At 55.9% G+C, this 20,820-nt stretch overlaps 1 protein-coding gene across 9 annotated transcripts in view; it reads right to left on the bottom strand.

The window, feature by feature from the left end:
• Positions 1-523: 523 nt before the first annotated feature.
• CCDC33 (coiled-coil domain containing 33) overlaps positions 524-20,820 on the bottom strand; it is a 122,337-nt gene continuing 102,040 nt past the window's right edge. For 4 of the 9 annotated variants that reach the window (XM_054239422.2, XM_054239425.2, XM_054239426.2 and 1 more), the window contains 9 exons: positions 6,234-6,399; positions 5,834-5,922; positions 5,493-5,624; positions 5,309-5,402; positions 3,782-3,948; positions 3,304-3,405; positions 2,683-2,769; positions 1,552-1,665; positions 524-738 (listed from right to left, as the gene is read on the bottom strand). In XM_054239422.2, the coding sequence (XP_054095397.2) occupies positions 556-738; positions 1,552-1,665; positions 2,683-2,769; positions 3,304-3,405; positions 3,782-3,948; positions 5,309-5,402; positions 5,493-5,624; positions 5,834-5,922; positions 6,234-6,399 (1,134 nt within the window). In that variant the 3' untranslated portion in view covers positions 524-555. Of the gene's footprint in view, positions 1,666-2,682; positions 2,770-3,303; positions 3,406-3,781; positions 3,949-5,308; positions 5,403-5,492; positions 5,625-5,833; positions 5,923-6,233; positions 6,400-20,820 lie in introns of all 9 variants that reach the window. The other 5 variants (XM_054239431.2, XM_054239424.2, XM_054239430.2 and 2 more) reach the window with 3 other exon arrangements.

The raw sequence follows: 20,820 nt of genomic DNA, 5'->3' as shown, positions 1-20,820 counted from the left end.
GAGGTCACACAGTATGCTTGCTCCCAGAACCCAGGCCTCCTAACTCCCAGTGGGTACCTCCTTCCCCTGGCCCCATCTGCTCTCCTGCCCTGGCTACATTTGGACACATCATTGCCAGCTCAGCCTAGTGGCTTAACGGGGTATTTCACAACGATATCAAGTCCTCATTCCCTTTCCAAGACGAACCAAACCCGAAAGAAGGAATATCAGACACGATAGATGTTTTGGAGCAGATGAAAAGGACAAGCCTCCCTCATATCTTCCAACAGAGCTGGTCTCTGGTGGCCTCGCTTCTTCTGGGGGTCTGGAAGAGGCCTGTCTCCCTGGCACTGCTTTGGAAGTCCTCTTCTTTCCACCCTCCTGGGTCCACTGTGGCCTTTGGCTTTCCAAAGATGCTGGCTCCGGGGGCAGGCGGGAGGCTGTAAGGCTGCAGCAGAAGGCTCAGGCCCAGGCCCAGAGTGGGGGCCTAGGGGCAGGAAGCAGGGGCCCCCAGGCTGCCCTGCTCCAGGAAAGACACAAATGCTCACAGAGCTACAGCGTTTAATCTAGTCATTTTTAAGGGCGGGGGATGAGACTCCCCAGCACACAGGGAAGGAGGGCTGCTCCGGGGCTCAGGTCTGCTGAGTTAGTGGTCTTCTTGTGGGGGTTCGAGTGCCTGTTAAGCTTAGTGTCTGAGCTGGGCAGCAGGGGCTCCAGCTTTGAGGGCTGCTTGAGGTCCTTGAAGTGGGTGGGCACATTCTGTGGTGTGCAAAGTAGGGTGCATGAGTATCCCCCGTTCCCAGGGGGTGGCCTGCTCAAGGGCATATTGCCTGACAAACCAGGCCTCAGAGGATCCAGAGCCCAGTGGGTCATGCCTGCAGTTTTCTAAACCCATTTCGCCATGTTGACACCTGTTTTCTCCAGGATCCCCCAGGGCTCAGGTGAGTGTGTAAAGGTAGCCTTTGCTCCTTGCCTGATTCCTCATCCTTTCCCAGGAGCTGCTGCTGAGCTCTGGCCATGGGCAAAGCACAGCCATCTCAAGAGCAGGAGAAATCAGGGTCTTTGCTTTGCGGGGCTGGGCAGCCCTGGGGTTGAACTTGAGGGGCCGTTGTGAGCAGGCCTGTCTGTTCTTGGGAAGTCGGCAAAGTGGAGCCTACATCGTGGCCACCTAAGAAGGGTGTGCTAATTTCTGAGGCTCTGTGTAGTCAGGGAGGTAGGGCCGCAAGCCGCTCTGCCTATGTGTGCAGCCAGTTCTAAAGCACTCCCAGAGCCAGGGCATCCCGGAGATGCCAGCGTGGCCCCTCACCCACCGTCATCTCCTCGAGTTTCACAGCACTCCATGGGGGAAGGGGTGGTCTTGGCAGGGGTTTTCTGTTCTACTCAGACAGGTGTGGGACTTGAGACCAAGCCTTCGGTTGGTAACAGAGCAGGAACAGGAGCCTAGGACTCCTGACTCCCAATCCTGGAGTTGGCCCCGCAGTGGTTTTCTCAGGGCCCAGTGACTTTGGGGGTGGGGTGGCTTCCTTCTCCACCACTTGAACCCCCAGGAACTCCTCCAGGGGGGTCACTCACAGGCTGTCCTGTGAGGATGGAGTTCGAGGGATGCCTGAAACCGTTTTCTTGTTCCTGCAGCCGTGTGGCTAGATCCTGCTTCTCTCGTCCCCAGCGTCGAGCTGAGTCCTCTAACTGCAGGCATAGATAGGAATAATTGGAGGATCATGGGCAGCAGGGCTAATCCCTGATGGCCAGGACAACCAGGGCCTAAGCCTGCTGTCCAGGCAGAATGCAAAGCTCTGGGTCATGTGGGCTTGACACCTTCCCAAGAGACCTCGGGGTGGCAGGGATGAGGGTGAGGGGGCCAGATAGTCAGGCAGCCTGACAAGACACAGATGGACATTTCAACAATATATTGAGCCCTGATCCTGAGTGCACACTGATCCCTGATTCTGGTCATAGAGAGTCTGACCCTGGTCACACACTGAGCCCTAACCCTAGTCACACACTAACCCTGACCCTGGTCACACACTGAGCCCTGACCCTGGTCACACACTAACCCTGACCCTGGTCACACACTGAGCCCTGACCCTGGTCACACACTAACCCTGACCCTGGTCTCACACTGAGCCCTGACCCTGGTCACACACTGAGCCCTGATCCTGGACACACACTGAGCCCTGATCCTGGACACACACTGAGCCCTGATCCTGGACACACACTAAACCTGACCCTGGTCACACACTGAGCCCTGACCCTGCTCACACACTAAACCTGACCCTGATCACACACTGAGCCCTGACCCTGGACACACACACACTGAACCCTGACTCTGGTCACACACTGAGCCCTGATCCTGGTCACACACTGAGCCCTGATCCTGGTCACACACTAAGCCCTGACCCTGGACACACACTGAACCCTGATCCTGGACACACACTGAGCCCTGACCCTGGACACAGACTGAACCCTCCCTGGCTTTGGTCACACACTGAACCCTGACCCCAGTTGTATCTGAGCCCTGACCCTGGTTGTACCCTGAACCCTGATCTCAGTTGCACACTGAACCCTGACCCCGTTGCACACTGAGCCCTGACCCTGGTCACACACTAAGCCTTGATCCTGGTCATAGACTGAGCTTACTGAGCCCTGGTCATAGGCTGTGTGGTGAGCCTGGTCCAGCCTCATCAACCCCTGCATCTCCCCCACCTGGCTTTCCAGGGACAGGATCCGACTCTGAGCTCGTTCCAGCTTGGCCAGGAGGTTGAACCTGTCTGAAGTCTCAGAGAGGAGATCCTGTGGGCAAAGCGGAAACTCAAGTTTGGCCCTAGCTGAGGGCTGTGGCCGGTGTGAGGTCGGGAAACTGCAAGGTATTGGGGGAGAAACCAGTCAGTTCTGAGTTCAGACTGAGCTCCCGAGGCGGGCCTTAGACCTGGGCCCAACCCTCTTCTGGAAGTTCAGAGCAGGGGTCTGGCATGTGCTTTTTTCACAGCTGTTTCCTGCACAGACTTTGGAAATATGAAGTTTTGACACAACAATATTTTAATGTAAAACGCATTTGGGAGCCTCTGGGTGAGGTGAGGAAGCTGTGAAGCAGCTGACCTCATCCCTCACACTTTACCTGGATGTCCATATGGCATGTGGGCTTTCAAACAGAACTCACCTCCAGCGAGTCCTGGGATGGAGAGAAAATTCTCCTGTGCCCCTGCCCTGTTCGATCTTCTGTGATTCCAAATGTTCTGCCTTTGGGTTTATGTAAAGTAGGGGGCACCTGAAGCAACCTCAGAGGTGGAGCAGGGCCTGGGTGTTTCTGGGCCCTGGGCCACCCACCTGTGCAGGCAGCGTCTGTGTGCACTTGGAGTGGCCTAGGCCATGCGTCTCTTGCAGCCTCTCTGCCAAGTCTCCTCCTGCTCCCAACTCCCTGGGGTCCACCTGGGATGGAAAAGGGCTCTCCAAGGCTGCACCAAGATCAGGGAATTTCTGCTCCAGAAGGGAGTTTTAAGAGGCCTGTGTAGGATCCAGGTGGAGGCCAGCCAGGTGGCAAAGGGGTCAAAGTTTGGGGGCCAAGGGTCAACAATCGGCTTGCTTTCTCCTGGGACGCTAGATGAGGATAGAAGGGAAGAGTTCGGGTATACACATTTCTCAGGAGAAAAAGAGCAAGGCCTGAGAGCTGATAGGAGTCGCTAGGCAGACTGGAGACCCTAGGAGGCCTAGCTCCTGGTCTTGATCTTCAACTTGGGTTGTACTGTGGGTGATTGCTGGGCACCCGGTGACCAGCACAGGCAGGCCCAGGCCAAGGGCTTCTTACCGGCAGGTCCTGCTGCTGCAAAATGATGGGGGCTGGCTGGTGGCGGTTCTTATCCAGCTCTGCCCGCAGCTTCGCATTTTCTGCCAGCAGCACAGAGTAAAGTTCAAGCGGCAGGTTCTCTCTCGTAGAACCGAGGGGCAGGCCAGAGGCTGAGAGCCCAGGGAAGCCTAGAGATACAGCCACCGATGTTGGGGAGATGGGCTCTCCTGCCTCCCACATCCCTGTGCTGATCTGCCCCAGCATTTTACTTCACTCTGCCACTCCTCCCCTCTGCTCCCAAGCCTTCAATGGCTCCCTACTGCCAGCTGGATCAGGTACACACAGGCTTTAGACTCTGACCCCAACGTTCTTGTTAACTCCTCATTTGTCTTGGATGTATTTCAGCTCCTCACTTCTCTCTCTTCCTCCCTTCTCTGTTCCTGGCATTCTTCTCACTCCCTGGGCCTTTGATCTGGCTGTTTCCCTCCCTAGGTTGCCTCCTCAGTTTCATCCAGACTCCTGGATGACCTCAGGCTTCCCGAAAGGCCAGCCCAACTTTCATTGCTTTCTAAAGGTCCCTAGAAACACCCTCCTGCCCCTGAAACCCTCAGCAGTGAAGGCTACACACAGGGCTGGGCACACAGGGGCTCTGGTGAGGTTGCAGAGGCAGGCTCAGGGAAGTCCCTTGCTTTGGGCTGGCCTGAGAGGTGTCACCTGGTCCTTTCTGCTTATCCGAGCCTGATTGGCAGTTTTAGGTGGCTTTTGGTTAATATCAATGGGGAAGAAAACCCCCAAATCATTTATTTATTTGTTTATTTTGAGACAGTCTCCCTCTGTTACCCAGGCTGGACTGCAGTGGTGCAATCTTGGCTCACTGCAACCTCTGCCTCCCAGGCTCAAGCGATTCTCATGCCTCAGCCTCTCAAGTAGCTGAGACTACAGACTCATACCATGGCCAGCTAATTTTTGCATTTTTAGTAGAGATGGGGATTCACCATGTTGGTCAGGCTGATCTCGAACTGCTGACCTCAAGTGATCCGACCACCTCGGCCTCCCAAAGTGCTGGGATTATAAGCATGAACTACCACTCCTGGCCCCAAATCATTGATTTAATCTAAGTATTTTTGCTTGTTTGCTTTGCAGAGGCAGAATCTTTGGAGACATGGGGAGATGAAATAATTCGACGGATTCTGGGGTTAGGAGCTGGGAGGCGTTGCCCCAGGTGGCCCTTCTGGGGAAGTCCCTCTCTGCTGTGCTAGTCTGCAGGGCCCTCTCTGGAGGTCCAACCTCCATCTAGCCTGGCTCACACTGAATCCCAACTGTGTTCTGAGGCGCTTCTAGGGAATGAAGGAGCTCAGGGGATCTCTGGATGAGGCTCCTGAAAGAGGAGGGGAGCAGTGCAATCCTGGGTCTCCCAGGTCCACAGATGTAACTGAGTACAGGGACCCTTTTTGCAGATTCTCCTGAAGCTGAAAGGCTTCAGGAAAGCAAAGCCTCCAGGGGTGGGGCAGAAGCCGGGGAGCTGATCACATCAGGGTATGGACCCACCTGTGTCAGGCTTTCCTGGCCGCCTGTTTGGAGGTGGGGGCTTGCTCCTGTCCCGAAGCCTGTCTTCCAGCACCTGCTCCATCTTCTCGATCACCTGAAGGGCAGAGCAGAGGCTGGGCTGGCCCAGGGGCTCCCTACCCTGCTGACATCGGTGGGCCTCAGGGATAGCCCCTCTGGCACTTGCCTTCTCCTGGTGCCGCACCGTCTCCTCCAGCGCCTTCATCTTCTGTAGCTTGCCCTGGTACTGCTTCAGCAGTGCGGCCTGTGGCTGCTGAGCCTGATACAGGTGGAGCAGCTCCTTCTCTTGATCATTCTTCTGTGAGATGGGGGAGGAGGGAAGGGGAGAGAATGGGTGCCTGGGAGCCCACCTTGGCCCCTCTGCTAAGTCCTCCACTGGGCTGGTCCCCCTCTCTTCTGTGCCTCCATTCCCTGTGTGCCTGTTTTCCCTTCTCCTCCCAGACTCTTCTCATCCCGATGCCCCCACCATAGCTCCCTCCCCTCTGCCCCCCACAAGCCCCGGCTCACTCGAATCAGCTCATTCTGCAAATGCTGCACCCTGTCCCTCAGTTTCTTCACATCCAGCTCACTCAGCAGCAGTTTCTGCTTCACGGACACTGTTGGGTGAGTAGGTGAGCCAGCTCAGGGAGGAAGGAGCCTCTCTCAGCTCGAATCCGCCTGGTCAGTAGTGGGAAGGCACATAGTCCTCGGGCCCAGGGCTTGGGACAGGACTGGATTCTCCATTTGCCATCCCTGAGAGGACCCAGCTAGGCAGGGGCTGTGTGAGTGTCTGTGGGCATGGGGTTCCTATTCACCAGAGTCCAGTAGCATGTGTGTCTGGGAAAAGCTCCCCACCTCCCTGTTGCACTACCTGGAGTCTGCGCCCAGGCAGATGCCCTGGTGCCCATGGTGGCCTGCACACCCTCACCTGTGTGCCAGGCCTCACTGGCTTTTCCCTGCCCATCTTCCTCCTCCTGCCGGGCCAGGTGGCTCCTCAGTATTCGGTTCTCTCTTTCCAGGATGCTGGCCTGTCTCCGCAGTGACAGGATGTCCTCTGCCATCTTCTGCATGGCCCGCCGGTAGTAGTTCGTATCCTGTGGATCCCAGAGCCCAGAGCTGAGCCCACTGCCCCATAGCAACCCTGGTCCCATGTCCACACCCACACTTGAAAGTCAGCAGGTCTCCACCAAGGCCAGTGAACAGGAGGAGCCCCACACCATGGCCCTAAGTCTTAGCAACTCCCTGGAGGGGTGGTTATCACTTGATCCTCACCCATCCTGGCCATGTGAGGGCAGCCACATTAATGTTCTCTCTGGGGGGGGGCATATCATGTCCCGTGATACCAACACAGGGGGAAACCCCAGGTGTGGACACAGGGGAGGAGGCCTGTGGGCAATGGAGACTTGAGAAGATCCAGGGCCAGGTTTGCCAGATCCGGCTCAATCATAGCCGTTTCTTCACCTTTTCCCCCCTCCCTCCTCACCTTCTTATTTATTTATTTATTGAGATTCTTGCTCTGTCACCCAGGGTGGAGTGCAGTGGCACAGTCTCGGCTCACTGCAACCTCCTCTGTCCCCTGTTCAAGCAATTCTCCTGCCTCAGCCTCCTGAGTAGCTGTGATTACAGGCACTTGCCATCACATCCAGCTAATTTTTTGTATTTTTAGTAGAAATAGGGTTTCATCATGTTGGCTAGGCTGGTCTCGAACTCCTGGCCTCATGATCCACCATCCTCAGTGGATCCCAGCCTCCCAAAGTGCTGGGATTACAAGCGTGAGCCACCGTGCCCAGCCCTCCATCCCCACCCTTCTAATTCCTCTCATTTCTCATGTCACTGATAAGCCAGGGAAAAACCTCTCAGAAATCCCACTGATGCCACTTGGAAGGCGACTGGGTGCCAGCTCCCCAACCAGCCCAGTAGTCAGAAGATGACCCAAGGTCGCCCCAGAAGACCCAGGCTAGAACTCAGGGTGGAGGCTGGGATCCAGCTCCAGGATGTGGGGTATCAGGTGGGGACAGGGGGACTGGAGTCAGCCATGAGGTCAGGAATAGCAGCAGTCCTGAGGTCTGATGCTGACTGAGCATTCGCTGTATTCCAGGCTTTCTTCTAAGCATTTTATGTGCCCTCCCTCAGTCAGTCCTCTCATCAGCCCTTCGAGGATAGACACTATTATCCCCGTTCTACCAATGCGGAAACCAGGGCGCAGAGAGGGCTTGAGTCACTTGCTCAGTTACAAAAGTGATGAGTGATAGAGCCAGGGTGTGAAATCCAGGCCTGCAGGGGCTCGAGCCTGTGTTCTGAAGAGCTGTGCCATCCTGCCATGAGAACTCCAGACGTGGACGCTTCACAATATGTTGAGAAGTGATAAAAGCAGGCTACAAACAAGAATTATCAGTGCAATCCCCAAATGAGAGAAAAATTCATGCCTGCCTGTGTATAAATATATAGGAAAATTAATAGGCTATATTTATATGCATTTGTGTGATAATCAGAAATTCCCTACTGTTATTTATGAAAGGTTTCATAAAGGGAGTTTCTTTCTTGCTTTTTTTTGTTTTTGTTTTTGTTTTTTTTTGAGACAGAGTCTTGCTCTGTTACACAGGCTGGAGTGTAGCTGCGCGATCTCAGTTCACCACAGCCTTCGCCTCCCGGATTCAAGCAATTCTCTGCCTCAGCCTACTGAGTAGCTGGGATTGCAGGCACCTGCAATCATGCCTGGCTAATTTTTGTATTTTTAGTAGAGATGGGGTTTCACCAAGTTGGCCAGGCTGGTCTCGAACTCCTGACCTCAGGTGATCCCCCTGCCTTGGCCTCCCAAAGTGCTGGGATTATGGGCTTGAGCCACTGCGCCCAGCCAAAGGCAGTTTCTTAAATCTGAACCACACAAAATAGAAAAGGAGGTCCCAAATGTGAAGCCAGAAGGGTCTGGATGGAGGAGCAGCCGGAGGGAGCTGGGATGGGGGAGGAAATGTGCATGGGGAAGTGAGTTTGCTCAGGAGTTTGCTAAGCCCTGGGGGCTTGTGGACTTCCTGAAGCTGTGGGAGGCTGTGTACAAATGGGTGGGTGCTCAGGCCTCCAGGAAGCAGAGCTCTGCCTCCAGCTCCCACCTGGGCCTCATGCTGACTGCAGAGATGGCCCGCCTTCTCAGCCACTGCCTCCCACCTGCTGCATGGCAGGTTGTGGTTTCTGGAGCAGGGGTCCCCTGGCAGCAGGGGCCCACCAGACACCACTTGTCACCTGCCCCTGTCCAGCCTCCTGGCTAGGCTCCTTCTAATTGCACCAGTGCCAGGTCCCTCTCCCCAGCACCTGCCCCTGTAGAATTCCAGGTCTTGGCTCCTCCAGATCCGCCCATCTGGTGTCCTCAGACAGCATTGTTAACGGAGAGACTCTGTCTAGAGACCACACACACACACACACACACACACACACAGCTTTGCAGTCAGCCACAGATCAGCAGGCCAGCTTGGCCACTCACATGCAGTGTGAGCTCAGCCAGGCCCCTTCACCTTTCTGAGCCTGAGTCCTCGTACAGAGATGCCTGGCATTGCTGTGAGGCTGTTGGTGCATGAAGCCCCTGGCCCAGGCAGGTATGATTTGGAGGTTGCTGTTCTCCTCCGCACGCACTTCTATCCTGCTTTAATCAACAGGTCAGACCCGTTCCTCTTCCTCCTTGCTGCCCCGTGAGCTCCCAGGCGCCTCCTTTGCTGTGCTCTAAATCTTCAATTTATGGCAGCCCGTGACTGATGGGGGACCAACCAGAGGAAGCACATGATATTTTCGCAAAGGAAATTTGGCCCCTTCTTTCTTTGTCCAGCCTGGTTCGAGCTCTTAGCACGTCTTCCCTGGACAACTATAACAGCATCCAAATGGGTTTCTCGGTTCCAGGGTTATCTCCTAGAGAAACGCCACACACACATCCAGGAAAACACGTGCAGGGATGCTCGCTTCAGCACAGCTGGTGGTCTTCTACAAGGATGTGCTCAGTCTCTGGGCCACAGGCTGTGATCACAAAGGATGACCTAGATTTAATTGTACTGACACACAGAGATGGTCATGCTCTATTGTGAAAGGAACGTGCACGTGGCAGATGAATAGGATCCTGTCTGTAACTGGGCTGTGTGCGTGCTCATGGAGGGAGTCCTGGGGGAAGGGGCTGCCAGCTCCTCAGCCCACCCCATGGGTCTGATCAACCCCTCTTCTCATTCAGAGGGTCATCTTTCTAAGACCTTCTTGTTCTCCAACTCAGCTGTTTTGAGGCATGAGCAGAGCTCTGTTATTTTTTTTGTTTTGTGATGGAGTCTCACTCCGTTACCCAGGCTGGAGTGCAGTGGCATGATCTCGGCTCACTGCAAGCTCTACCTTTCTGGTTCAAGCCATTCTCTGGCCTCAGCCTCACAAGTAGCTGGGATTACAGATGTGCACCACAATGCCCAGCTAATTTTTGTATTTTTAGTAGTGATGGGTTTTCACCATGTTGGTCAGGCTGGTTTTGAACTCCTGACCTCAGGTGATCTGCCTGCCTCAGCTTACCGAAGTGCTGGGATTACAGGCATGATCCACTGCACCTGACCCAGAGCTCCGTTATTAACAATCTGCCTTGACAGACAAAGAAAGCTGGGGCCCAGAGTAAAGAAGGAGATGGAGGGAGAGCGTAGCTTTGTCTCTGCCTCCACCAGAGGGTCCCTGTTGGACTCCACTCCTGGGACACTAGTCCTATAGGCCTCCACAGATGCCTATCCCCCTCCTCCATCCAGCCTAGCTGCTCTGAGAGTGAGGGCCCGGCCCTGGCTTACCGCTCAGTCTCTGTCCTCTCCCAGTGCTCTACATCTGTGGAAACCTGAAGGACATGTATTCCCTCCTCAGCTTCCCCCACCTGCACAGCAGGGACCTTGGGCAGCTCAGCTGGGCTGAGAGGTTACTGCCTGAAGATGGGCAGCCCTGACCCTCCCCACAGCCTGGAGCCATGCTCTGTATCACAGCCCAGCCTTGAGAACACAAAAGACACCATGGCCCAGATTCCTGTTGCGGTCTTGCTGCCTCCCCTCCTCCAATCCCTTCCCTCCAGCCCCTCCCCACTTGCCAGTCTGCTGGGGGAGGGGCAGGCACCAGCCGCTTCCCTGTAATGTCTCTGGGCTGAGCCTCCTCTAGAAGGGCTGACTCCAAAGCCATTGTGCCTGACCCTAGTGCCCACTGCCCTTTTCCCAACCGAGACCCAGCTCTCAGAGCCTGCCCAGGTGGGAAATGTGAGGTGGCCCTGGGTTTGAATTGCCTAAGCTGGAGGGGGCTTGTGGCAAGACCACTCTTGCTGCTCAAGATGGATGGGGAAATGAACAGAGGCCCAGAACAGGGAGCCAGGTGAGACCCAACGGGACCCTTGCTGGAGGCAGACCAAGGAGGACTCAGCATGGCAGAGTGAAGTGAGCAAGGAAGAAGAGGGTCGGGGATGAGGAGGGTAGCTTGGTGTCTTCGGGTGGAAGAGGTGCATGCCTGCAGTGGGGAGGAGGAGAAGGTGGGGGGGAGGATTGGGAGGAGACTGGCTGGGACCTTTTGGTGGAGGTGCATGCCTGGAGTGGGAAGGAGGAATGGCGGAGGAGGGGGAGGTGGGGGAGGTGGGGGAGGAGGAGAGGAGGAGCCTGGGGTCTTTGGGTAGAGGCGGTGCAGGTCTGGAGTCGGAAGGAGGGGGAGCTGGGGGTGTTAGGGTATGGTGTTAGGGGTCAGGTACCTGTAGGACCTCAGGTCAGGTGGCTAGCAGTAGCTGATGGTGATCTAGCCTGGAGTGAACCCTGGCGGGAGACAGAGTGGGTGGCAGGACAGGCCTGGTTCCACTGGAGCCTTGGGAAGGGAGCAGATGTTCAGAGTCTGGGCAGTGTGGAGTGAGAAGGGGGTTCAAGGCCAAGGGGTGGTAGGAGGCAGGTTCTCCAGACTAGGGCCATTGCCAGAGCGGTAGGAGGAATAGCAGCGAGAGCAGGCTGGCAAGGCCAAGGCTGCAGAGGGCTCCGAAAGGAGGGGCGACCACCTTCCGCTTGAGTCTTGAGGCTTGGGTGATGCAGGTGAACCTGCTGCTAGAGATGGTCTGAATGGGACACAAAGCAAAACTCACCTTCATGTAAACATCAAAGAGCTGGTTGGCGAGTGAAGAATTATGGGGCAGAGATGGGGGCAGGTGGAAACTCATACAGCTGGCTACTTCAGAGCAATGAGAAGAAACGATAATGGGGGCGAGCCTCACATACCTCAAGGCGAGCAGAACCACGTGCAAAGCAATGCATGTGTCATCGTGCCCTCTCTATGAAGGTAAAAATAGAAAAATCAGGCCACAGTGATTCCAGAGGCATGCTCAGGTAGCGACAGTATAAAGAAGCAAAGCAGGCCAGGCGCCGTGTCTCACACCTTTAATCCTAGCACTTTGGGAGGCCGGAGCGGGCAGCTCACTTGAGGTCAGAAGTTTGAGACCAGCCTGGCCAACGTGATGAAACCCTGTTTCTACCCAAAAACCCAAAAATTAGCCGGGTGTGGTGGTGCGTGCCTGTAATCCCAGCTACTTGGGAGGCTGAGGCCTGAGAGTCACTTGAACCTGGGAGTCAGAGGTTGCAGTGAGTGGAGATCATGCCACTGCATTCCAGTTTGGGCAACAGAGCGAGACTTTGTCTCAAAATAAATAAATAAATAAATAAATAAATAAATAAATAAATAAATAAATAAATGAAAATAAAGAAGCAAAGCGAGGACAGAAAGCTGGCAGAGTGATCACATTCACGGGAGGAGGGATGTGGCGGGGAGGGGCATGGAGGCGTGAGGATGCTTGACGATGCTGTTTCTATCCTGGGGGGTGGTTTCATGGACATTTGCTATATAACAATTTATAACAATGATATTCTATATGTTCAATGCAATTTTTCACATGGGTTACATTTCACAGTTTAAAAGATATTTGGAAAAAGGAGAGAAGACTCAACAGCTTCCAGATCTACAGAGGGAGCCTCTAGGTGTGGCCTGGAGGAGGTGACCTTGGTCAGGCCTGAGGGGACAGTGAGGTTGAGAAGGGTCAAAGGTAGCTCGGAACACAGGATCAAGGAGAGGCATGGGTGGAGAGAGAGGATTTCCTGGAGAATTCGAAGGTAAGAGGGAGGGGTGCATAGGGGAGGCCTGGGTTGGAGCAGGGGTAGGAGTGGGGAGGGGCTTCACTCTCCCAGGGAAGGAGGCCTGAGACAGGTTGCTGGGTCTGAGGCAGTGTGGGTGGCAGTCTGACTAGTGTTGGAGTCGGTGCAGAGGATGTGTCTGCTGGACCAGGCACACACCCTCTCCTTTGTCCTCTTCCCTGGGCAGCCACCCAATCTCAGGTTCCCTGGACCCCCAGGTTCCATCTCTGGCAGGCCCCTGCCACCTGCACGTGGTTTGCCTTTGCAGCCGGCAGAGGGCAGCAGCCTCCCACAGACGTGCAGCTTCACCCTGTGGTGGGATGAGGCCAGCCTGAGCGCTGGAGACTCACATTGTGGGGAAGGTTTGTTGGGGCTGTCTTGCTCCCCAATTCCAGGAGCACATACCTTTCCTCCGGGCAGTCCGGCCAGCCTTCCAAGACATCTAGCCCTGGAATCTCCATCTCAGAAGTTCTGATATTGGGGCCAGAGAGGTGCAGAGATTTGCCCGAAGGCACTCAGTGAATTCTGAACCTAGGCTAGGGCCTCTCTCCTGGGCCAGCTCCAGTGCTGGGGCTGAGTGGTGGGGACAGGGACTGGGGATGAGACCCATCTTGCAGTAACTTCAATTCTTCCCTGAAAGTTGCTAATTTCTTGCTGCCTTGAGGCTGTGAGGAAGCCCAAACTAAGTGTATAGGAGATGGAGGCCTGCCCAGCCCCAGCTGCTCCTGCCCTTGCCGGTAGGTCGTCCCAGCAGAGGACTCAGACCTGCTGTGCTGTGGCTGAGTTCCTGACCCGCAGAGCTATGAGGTGTGTTAATAAAACATTGCGTTTTAAACGATAGCATTTCAGGGTCGTTTGCTGTCGCTGTAGGTAACTGTAACATCCTCCCTGGCTCCAGACACCTCCAATGACTCCCATTGGCCCTCATGGTAAATTTCCAGCTTTGAATTTCCATCTCTCCCAGCACAGCTAGACCCCCTTTCAGAATTTAGCCCTCGCCACTCCACCCATGGACCCAGCCTCCTGGGCCCCTTTCTGTCTTCAAAGCCTTCCCTGCCTCTGCCCAGAAGCCGCCCCTGGCCCACATCAGCCTGGCACTCCCCATCTGCTAAGGGCCACCCACATGCTCCTCCTTCAGCTCCCGAAGACCTTGATGGTAGAGAAGAGACTTCCTGCCTCCCTGACTTACTTGGGCAAATCCTTTGACCCAGACCCTGCTCCTGCCAGATTTGCCATCATTTGCCAGAACAGAACTCCCGCAGGTCTCCTTGGAATGTCAGAGAGGCCTCTCTTGGCTAATCTAAATTTTCTAATACTTTTAAAGGGAATTAACCACATTTCTTGGCTGAGTGTGGTGGCTCATGCCTGTAATCCCAGCACTTCGGGAGCTGAGGCCAGTGGATCACTTGAGGTCAGGACTTCAAGACCAGCCTGGCTAACATGATGAAACCCTCTCTGTGCTAAAAATACAAAAATTAGGCTGGGCCTGATGGCTCACGCCTGTAATCCCAGCACTTTGGGAGGCCAAGACAGGCAGATCACCTGAGGTCAGGTGTTCAAGACCAGCCTGGCCAACATGGTGAAACCCTGTCTCTACTAATGCAAAAATTAGCTGGGCATGGTGGTGGGTGCCTGTAGTCCCAGCTACTTGGGAGGATGAGGTGGGAGAATCGCTTGAACTGGGGAGGCAGAAGGGCAGAGTTTGCAGTGAGCCAAGATCGTGCCACTGCACTCCAGCCTGGGCAACAGAGCAAGACTCCATCTCAAAAATTAATTAATTAACAATTAAAGGTAAATAACCACATTTCTTTAAAATACAGTGGAAAATTCAACTTGCAAATTGGTGCTGGCCTCCTCCAGTTCCAGAGACCAGGGAGCAAGGGCCCAGTTCTGAGGAGCTGTCTCAGGGATGAGTCGGGGAGGATGGAGGCTGTGTCTGCAAATCTGCTGAAAGAGACTAGTGTTTTCCCAGGGGTTGGGGCTCACCATGGCTAAGAAGTCCCCTTACTCCTAGAAGCACACAGGCCAATGCCACTGGGTCCCTGGCCTCTCAGTTCTTTGCCACTACCCACCCAGCCAAGCTCCCTTCCCGCCCACTGAAGGACAATAGAACCCGCCAGCCAGGAGAAAAGCCTCTTTCTTTCCCTCCATTCACTTTGGAACCTCATCACCACCAGAGGGCAGGCAAGGGAGGACTGAGAGCCTCATTGACTGGGCCGGGGGTGGGGGGTGGGGGGGTGTGGGGGGGTGGGGTGGGGGTGTGGGGGTGGGGGATATCGAGGAGGCCAGGGCATTGCACAGCAGGAGAGGCTGAGCTCCTGAGACACAGAGGGCAGGGTTAGGGAGGTGGGGGCAGAGTGGTCTGTGTGATGGGGTTAGCATTGCACTGTGGGTGTGAGCCTGGAGGAGGCAGTGGCACTGTGGGTCCCCTTCTTCATCTGCCACCACTCCAGGGTGGCCCCAGCTTCCCAAGCCCCCTTCTGGGCTCTGTTTGGCATACATCTTCCTTCCACCTGCTCCCCAGCAGGGCCTGGCAGCTGCTGTTTGCACCTGTAAGCTCAGCTCTGTTGGGGGTGGGGAGACCCCTGCACTCAGAGAGTTCCCAGTGGGAGGGAGGCCTTGCAAGTCAAGGCCAGGGATGGGGTTGGGGAGGGGATCCTGCAGGGGAGGGTAGAGCTGGGCCTCTGAGGTGCAGGTGACATTTGACTGGATTGGGTGGGATTTGAGAGGTGGGGACCACCGAGGGAAGGTGTGGAGGCCCACGTGGGCTGGGCTCTTTGGTGGCAGTAAAGTACCCAGGTCTGTCTGGCTAGAGAGCTGAAGCGGGCTCACCTGTTTGCGTCAGCCAGGCCTGGGAGCTCTGCTTCTGAACAGAGGGCAGTGGGGAGTCATGGAAGGTTCTAGAACCAGGACCCTGCTCACCCAGGTCTCTGCTCCTGGTTTCCCTCGAATGTCATCTGGGCCTCCCAACCACAACAAATCTGTGCGAATTGCTGTTTAAAACAGATTCCCTGCTCCACGGAAGCTGCCCTCCTGGGGAGGGGAGGCAGTTGCTTCTTTGTTCAGGCTAAGGTTATGGCAAAGAAACAAAAGGAGTGAATTTTCCTTTTCTTCTGTTCTTTCTTTCACTTCCTGCTGCAGCAGAGACAGTGCCTGGAAAGCTTTTGTGCTTGGCTTGGGGAAGCTTGGAGGGGTGGCAGGGCCTCTGTGGGCAGCTGACCTCAGCCCCTGTCTAATTGGCCCTTGCAGGAGCGGGGTGCTAATTGGGCTTGGCTGGAACAATGGAGCCTGGCTAAGCTGGGGTGGGGGCGGGGCTTCCTGGAAGATGCTGGCTTCCCCTCCCAGGCTTTCCTGAACCCTACCAGACCCTCCAGGCTCCATTCTGGGCCCTCCTCCTCCAGGAAGACCCCCAGGCTAACCAAGACAGGCCATCAATCTCTACTCCTTGGGTATTGGGCCAGAGTCCAGCCTCTGCTGACGTCAGACTGGGGCCAGCCCTTGCTTTCAGCCCAGGGAAGTACAGGGCTGGGCATTCAGGGGGTGGTGAGAGGCAGACCCCAGCCCTGGTCTCACAGGTCCTGCTCACTCTTCCACAAAGAACCCTTCCCCACTGGTCACCTCCTGCCAGAATCCTTCCTGGTTAGAGCTTGGCTGCCTCAGTGTGGGGAGGGGGAAGGGCCCTGGCTGGAACCCAGAACCTTGAGTTCTAATCCAGCCTCCGTCCACAGCTGTTGAATGACCCGAAGCGAGGCCCTTGCCCACTCTGTGCCTGCTCATCTGCACCCCGCGGGGAATGATCCTCGCTGGGGTTGTCCTCTAGGATTCTAGCCATAGGGGAAGAAGAAATGTTTTGGCAACTGGGGCCCAAACCAGAAAGGTTAGCACTCACCAGGGCGGCCCCAGCCCCCTGGCCTGGGCTGCTGCTTCCACTGCATGCCCCATCTGCCACACCCACTCTTCTTCGCAGCTCTGCACTGCACATGCACTACCAGCAAGCCTTCCCAGGCTAGCCCAGGCTCAGCCACTTTCTAGGATCCGGGGCTGGACCTCCAAGACGCCAGAGGTAGGCCCCGGGCTAGCAGGAGACAATGGTCACTTTAAAAGATTTTCCCAAAAGCCCTTCTCTCCTCCCTCTCTGGGTGACTGTGTGGGCTCAGGTGGCCTAGGCTGGAGCTGGGGGCCCTGCAAAAGAATCCTGTGACCATGGGCATCTAAGGGCCAATGCCCTGGTCCCCTCTGCCCTGCCTTCCACTTATAGAGGCTCTGGGAAACCTTTACTGGTTGCCGGGCAACACACCCCAACACACCTGCTGCTAGGGAGCCAACCCATCCTCCCAGAACCAGGGGCTGTGGGGGCGACTTACAGGCAGGCTGTCACCAAGGCCTGTGGTAGCCGTGGCAGCCGGAGGGCATGGGGGCCCTGGCTCCCCCATCTTTACTGCTGGCGGTCCTGTTTCCCAGGATGGGTCCCCAGGGACTGTTGCTACAACAAGTGCGTTGGAAGCAGGCAGGCCCGTGGGGCCACTTCCCTTTTGTTCCGGTGGAGGAGGGGTGCCTGACTGGGGTAGCTGAAATCACACAAGGTTCACTCCTTGGCCACAGAACTGTAGGGAGACAGCAGGGCCTAGGAGAGCTGTGGGGCCCTTCAGGACTCGGGCCTTCTGACTCCCCTGGCCCAGACTCAGTACCCCTCCTTCCTCACCTGCCCTTGGTGACACCTTGGTCCCTGCCTTCCCCTTCAACTCCCCCATCTCTTCTCCGCTTTCTCTGCCTCCTGGTTACTCCCATACCCTGTCTCTCCTTTCCCACTGAGCCCCACCCTCTGTCCCTGAGTCTCCTCCTCCCACTCCTGCTTGCTCTCTCTGCTCTCCGATTCCCCCTTGTCCCCTCAGGAGCCCCACACACACTGCAGCAGCCCAGGCTGGGCTCTCTCTCCTCCCCCGAAGCTGCAGTGTGGCTTAGGGGCGGCCCCACGCCTGGACCCTGGGGACTTCCCCTGTCTGCTTTCCTGATGCTCTGGACACATTCCTTTCTTTTTAGTTCAGTGGAGACATGGGTGGATGTTTTTGAAAGAAACTCACTGGGAAGCAAAGAAAAAACAAACCCAAACAAGCCCGCCCGCCACCTAGAAACGGCCTTGGTCACGAAGGCAGAACGTCTGAGAACCGGCTTCAGCCTGGGTTGCAGAGACACCCTCCTTGGGCATGGAGGGCCTGCCTGCCTTCCCCAGCAGAACTGGGTTCAGCCTGTCTGTCCCAGACAAGCTTGGTCCCAAAGACTTTCATGACAGGGCACTCCATCTGGACCTAGCAAGACGCTGACCAGCACTGGGACTTCATAAATATTGTTTACTTGTTGAATGGATGGATGAATGAATGAAAGTATTCTTTGGGGCCTCAGTGGGGGCACCATAATAATCCCTGACTAGACAGGCCAAGACAGGCACCTCTACCCGTTTCAAGATCTCCACCCTTACTGCTGGGCGCCTAGCTCAGCACTCTGCACGGGGTGGGGGCCTCTGGCCTCTCTCAGTGCTGCAAGCCTCACGTTTCATTTAATCCTCTTTTTCTGAATGGAGTCTCTTCCTCTGAACAATAGGGACAGGCAGGGGAGTTGTACAAGACAATCCCATAGTCCTATTAGTTCTTATTTGAGTGGACCTGGTGAAGTGGAAAGACAGTGGGCTCTGTTACTAAGCAGCTGTGTGACTTTGGACAGGTCACTTAACCTCTCCGAGCCTGTTTTCTCCTCTGTAAAATGGAGTGCATCACGTGCCCACCTCATCGCTGTTGGGGATTAAATGAGGTTGCGAGCGTACAGCTCCAAGCACAGTGCCTGCCACGTAAGAGTGGCTCCAGAAACGTTACCCTCTTCTCTGTGTGTCTCTTATGAGGGGCTATGGAGGGTCTAGCACCCCTCCAGGGAAATGAAAGGGAGGCTGGTGGTGGAGTCATCATGCTCCCTGGATGGCACCAGTCACCCACTGGCTGGCACCCAGATGTGGGCCTTAGATCTTCCTGCTCCTGCCCCTCAGCCTCCCCACCAGGGAAATGGGTGTGTGCCCCCCACTATCCCAAAGATCCTGGGGCAAGAAGCCTCCCAGACCAGGCTTCACCACCCCTCCCTGCGAGGGGCCCTGTCCTCCCCTGCCTGCTGTGCACCAATCGATTGAGTCCGCTCCCATCCTCGGGCGTGCCATGAATTTTTCATCAAAGGCCTGTAGACTTTGGGAAACGTACAATTAGAAGCCCATCAATAATGCACTATGCAGACGCAGGCACTGAGCTCAGCCGGGCCCTAGACATGGCTGTCTTCCAGCCCTGCTCTGGCGGGAGGCCGGAGGGACGCCCCAGCAGACCCTCAGGGACCCATCGCCGGACACAGAACAAGTATGGGCTGCTGAGAGGTAAGGGAGCCGAACCCTTGAGGGGCTTGAGCCTGCCCCTTGAAACCAGATGGGCCCCAGGGTCTCCTGCCTGGCCTCAGGCATTTCATCTATAAAATGGGTGCTAGAGGGCCCCACCTCCTGTCCCTTCCCCACTCCTTATCACTGGGTGAAACACAGAAGACAATTACTATCTGAATTGTCTAATTACTAAGCTTCAAACTCCCCCGCTGCCCGAGTTTGAAGCTGGCCTAGTCAGAAAGTGCAGATGCCTCCCTGGTCCCCTGAAACGGCCTCCACTGAGCCCACACCCCATCTCCTGGAGCCCCACAGCTGCTCTGCTCCCCCCACCTCTGCAGGCTCCAGGTCTGGCTTATATATTCTGAGGCTAGGTAGGGCTCTTTGTGGGGCTAGGGGATGTCCTCCTTCAGGGGATCCCAGGAAACAGGGCAAGCACCAGGCTGGGGTGGGGAGGGAGGCCAGTACCAAGATGCCTGGTGGCACCGGGGCTTTATCCACACTTCCTTCAGCCAGCTTGGCAGTCAAGGTCCCCGTGGTCCTGCTCCTGTCCCCCTCCCCCTCCACACTTAATAGTGCAGCTCCCCATGGACCAGTCACTCAAGTACCAGCCACTTCCTGCAGCCTCAGAACCTCTGGGGGAACAAACCAGTTGGGTGCATCTGGCCTCTGTGCCTTTGCTCACGCGGTGCCCCCACCTACAGGATGGGGCTGCCTTCCCCCTGTCTCTGCTGATCCGTTCTGCAAAGCCACCTCCTAACAAAAGCCTTTCCCGCCTTTCTGAATTTCTAGAGCTGGAACCAGGCAAGTAACAAGAGCTCACCACAGGCTGGGCACTGTTCTAACTGCCTTAAATAGATCGGTCTAACTTCACCTCGGGTCACCTATGAAGTAGCTCCATTCCACAGAGGAGGGTAGTGAGGCACGAGGAGGCTAGGGAGGTTGCTGGAATGGGTGAGCTGGTTCCAAAATCTTTTTTTTTTTTTTGAGATGGAGTTTCACTCTTGTTGCCCAGGCTGGAGTACAGTGGCATGATCTCTGCTCACTGCAACCTCTGTCTCCTGAGTTCAAGCGATTCTCCTGCCTCATCCTCCAGAGTAACTGGGATTACAGGCATGTGCCACCACACACAGCTAATTTTGTATTTTTAGTAGAGATAGGATTTCTCCATGTTGGTCAGGCTGGTCTTGAACTCCCGGCCTAAGTGATCCGCCTGCCTCGGCCTCCTAAAGTGCTGAGATTATAGGCATGAGCCACCGTGCCGGCCAGTTCCAGGGTCGTAACCACCACCCCGAACCCTGGGGCTGGCTCTCCTGTCCTCAGCTGGCCTTGGAGTCCACAAGAGCAGTACTCATGCTTTATCTCTCACCAGGGCTGGCGTCTCCCCACTGCTGGGCCAGAGACTCAGCTGAACTCAGGGTGGGGCACACAGGATGTTGATAGCCAGGCTCAGCTGCTGGCAGGAGTGGCCTTCCCCTGCCCGAGTTTGAAGCTGGCCTAGCCTGAAGGTGCAGATGCCTTCCCGGTCCCCTGCAATGGCCTCCATTGAGCCCACACCCCATCTCCTGGAACCCCATGGCTGCTCTGCTCCCCCAAGCCCTGCAGGCTCCAGGTCTGGCTCATAGGTTCTGAGGCTGTCCTGAATGCCCTCACTCCCCGGGATAAGACGACTGACTGCATCAGACACATGAGGGTGGGGAGGCTGGGGCTAGGGCTGGGGAGGGGAGGCTCCTGGGGCTGAGGTGATTTTTGCCGTTGCTTTGGCATGCTGACAGACTGCTGTGGGCCCTGCCTAGCTGTGGGCCTCTGCCACAGCCTAGGAGGCCCATGGGCACCTGGGGTTCTGTGCCTTGCACATGGGCTTCCTGAAGCCAGAGATGCCAGCCCCTAGAGGGGGGACCTGTGCTGAGGAGACAGAGCCCTCCATTTCCATTTCTAAAACTCTCTCCTGGCAGGAATGCCGCTGGGCCTGA

Source organism: Callithrix jacchus, chromosome 8, assembly GCF_049354715.1.
Source record: "Callithrix jacchus isolate 240 chromosome 8, calJac240_pri, whole genome shotgun sequence".
NCBI lineage: Eukaryota > Metazoa > Chordata > Mammalia > Primates > Cebidae > Callithrix > Callithrix jacchus.
Note: the sequence above shows the minus strand (reverse complement) of the source record. Positions and strands in the feature narration are given on the sequence as shown.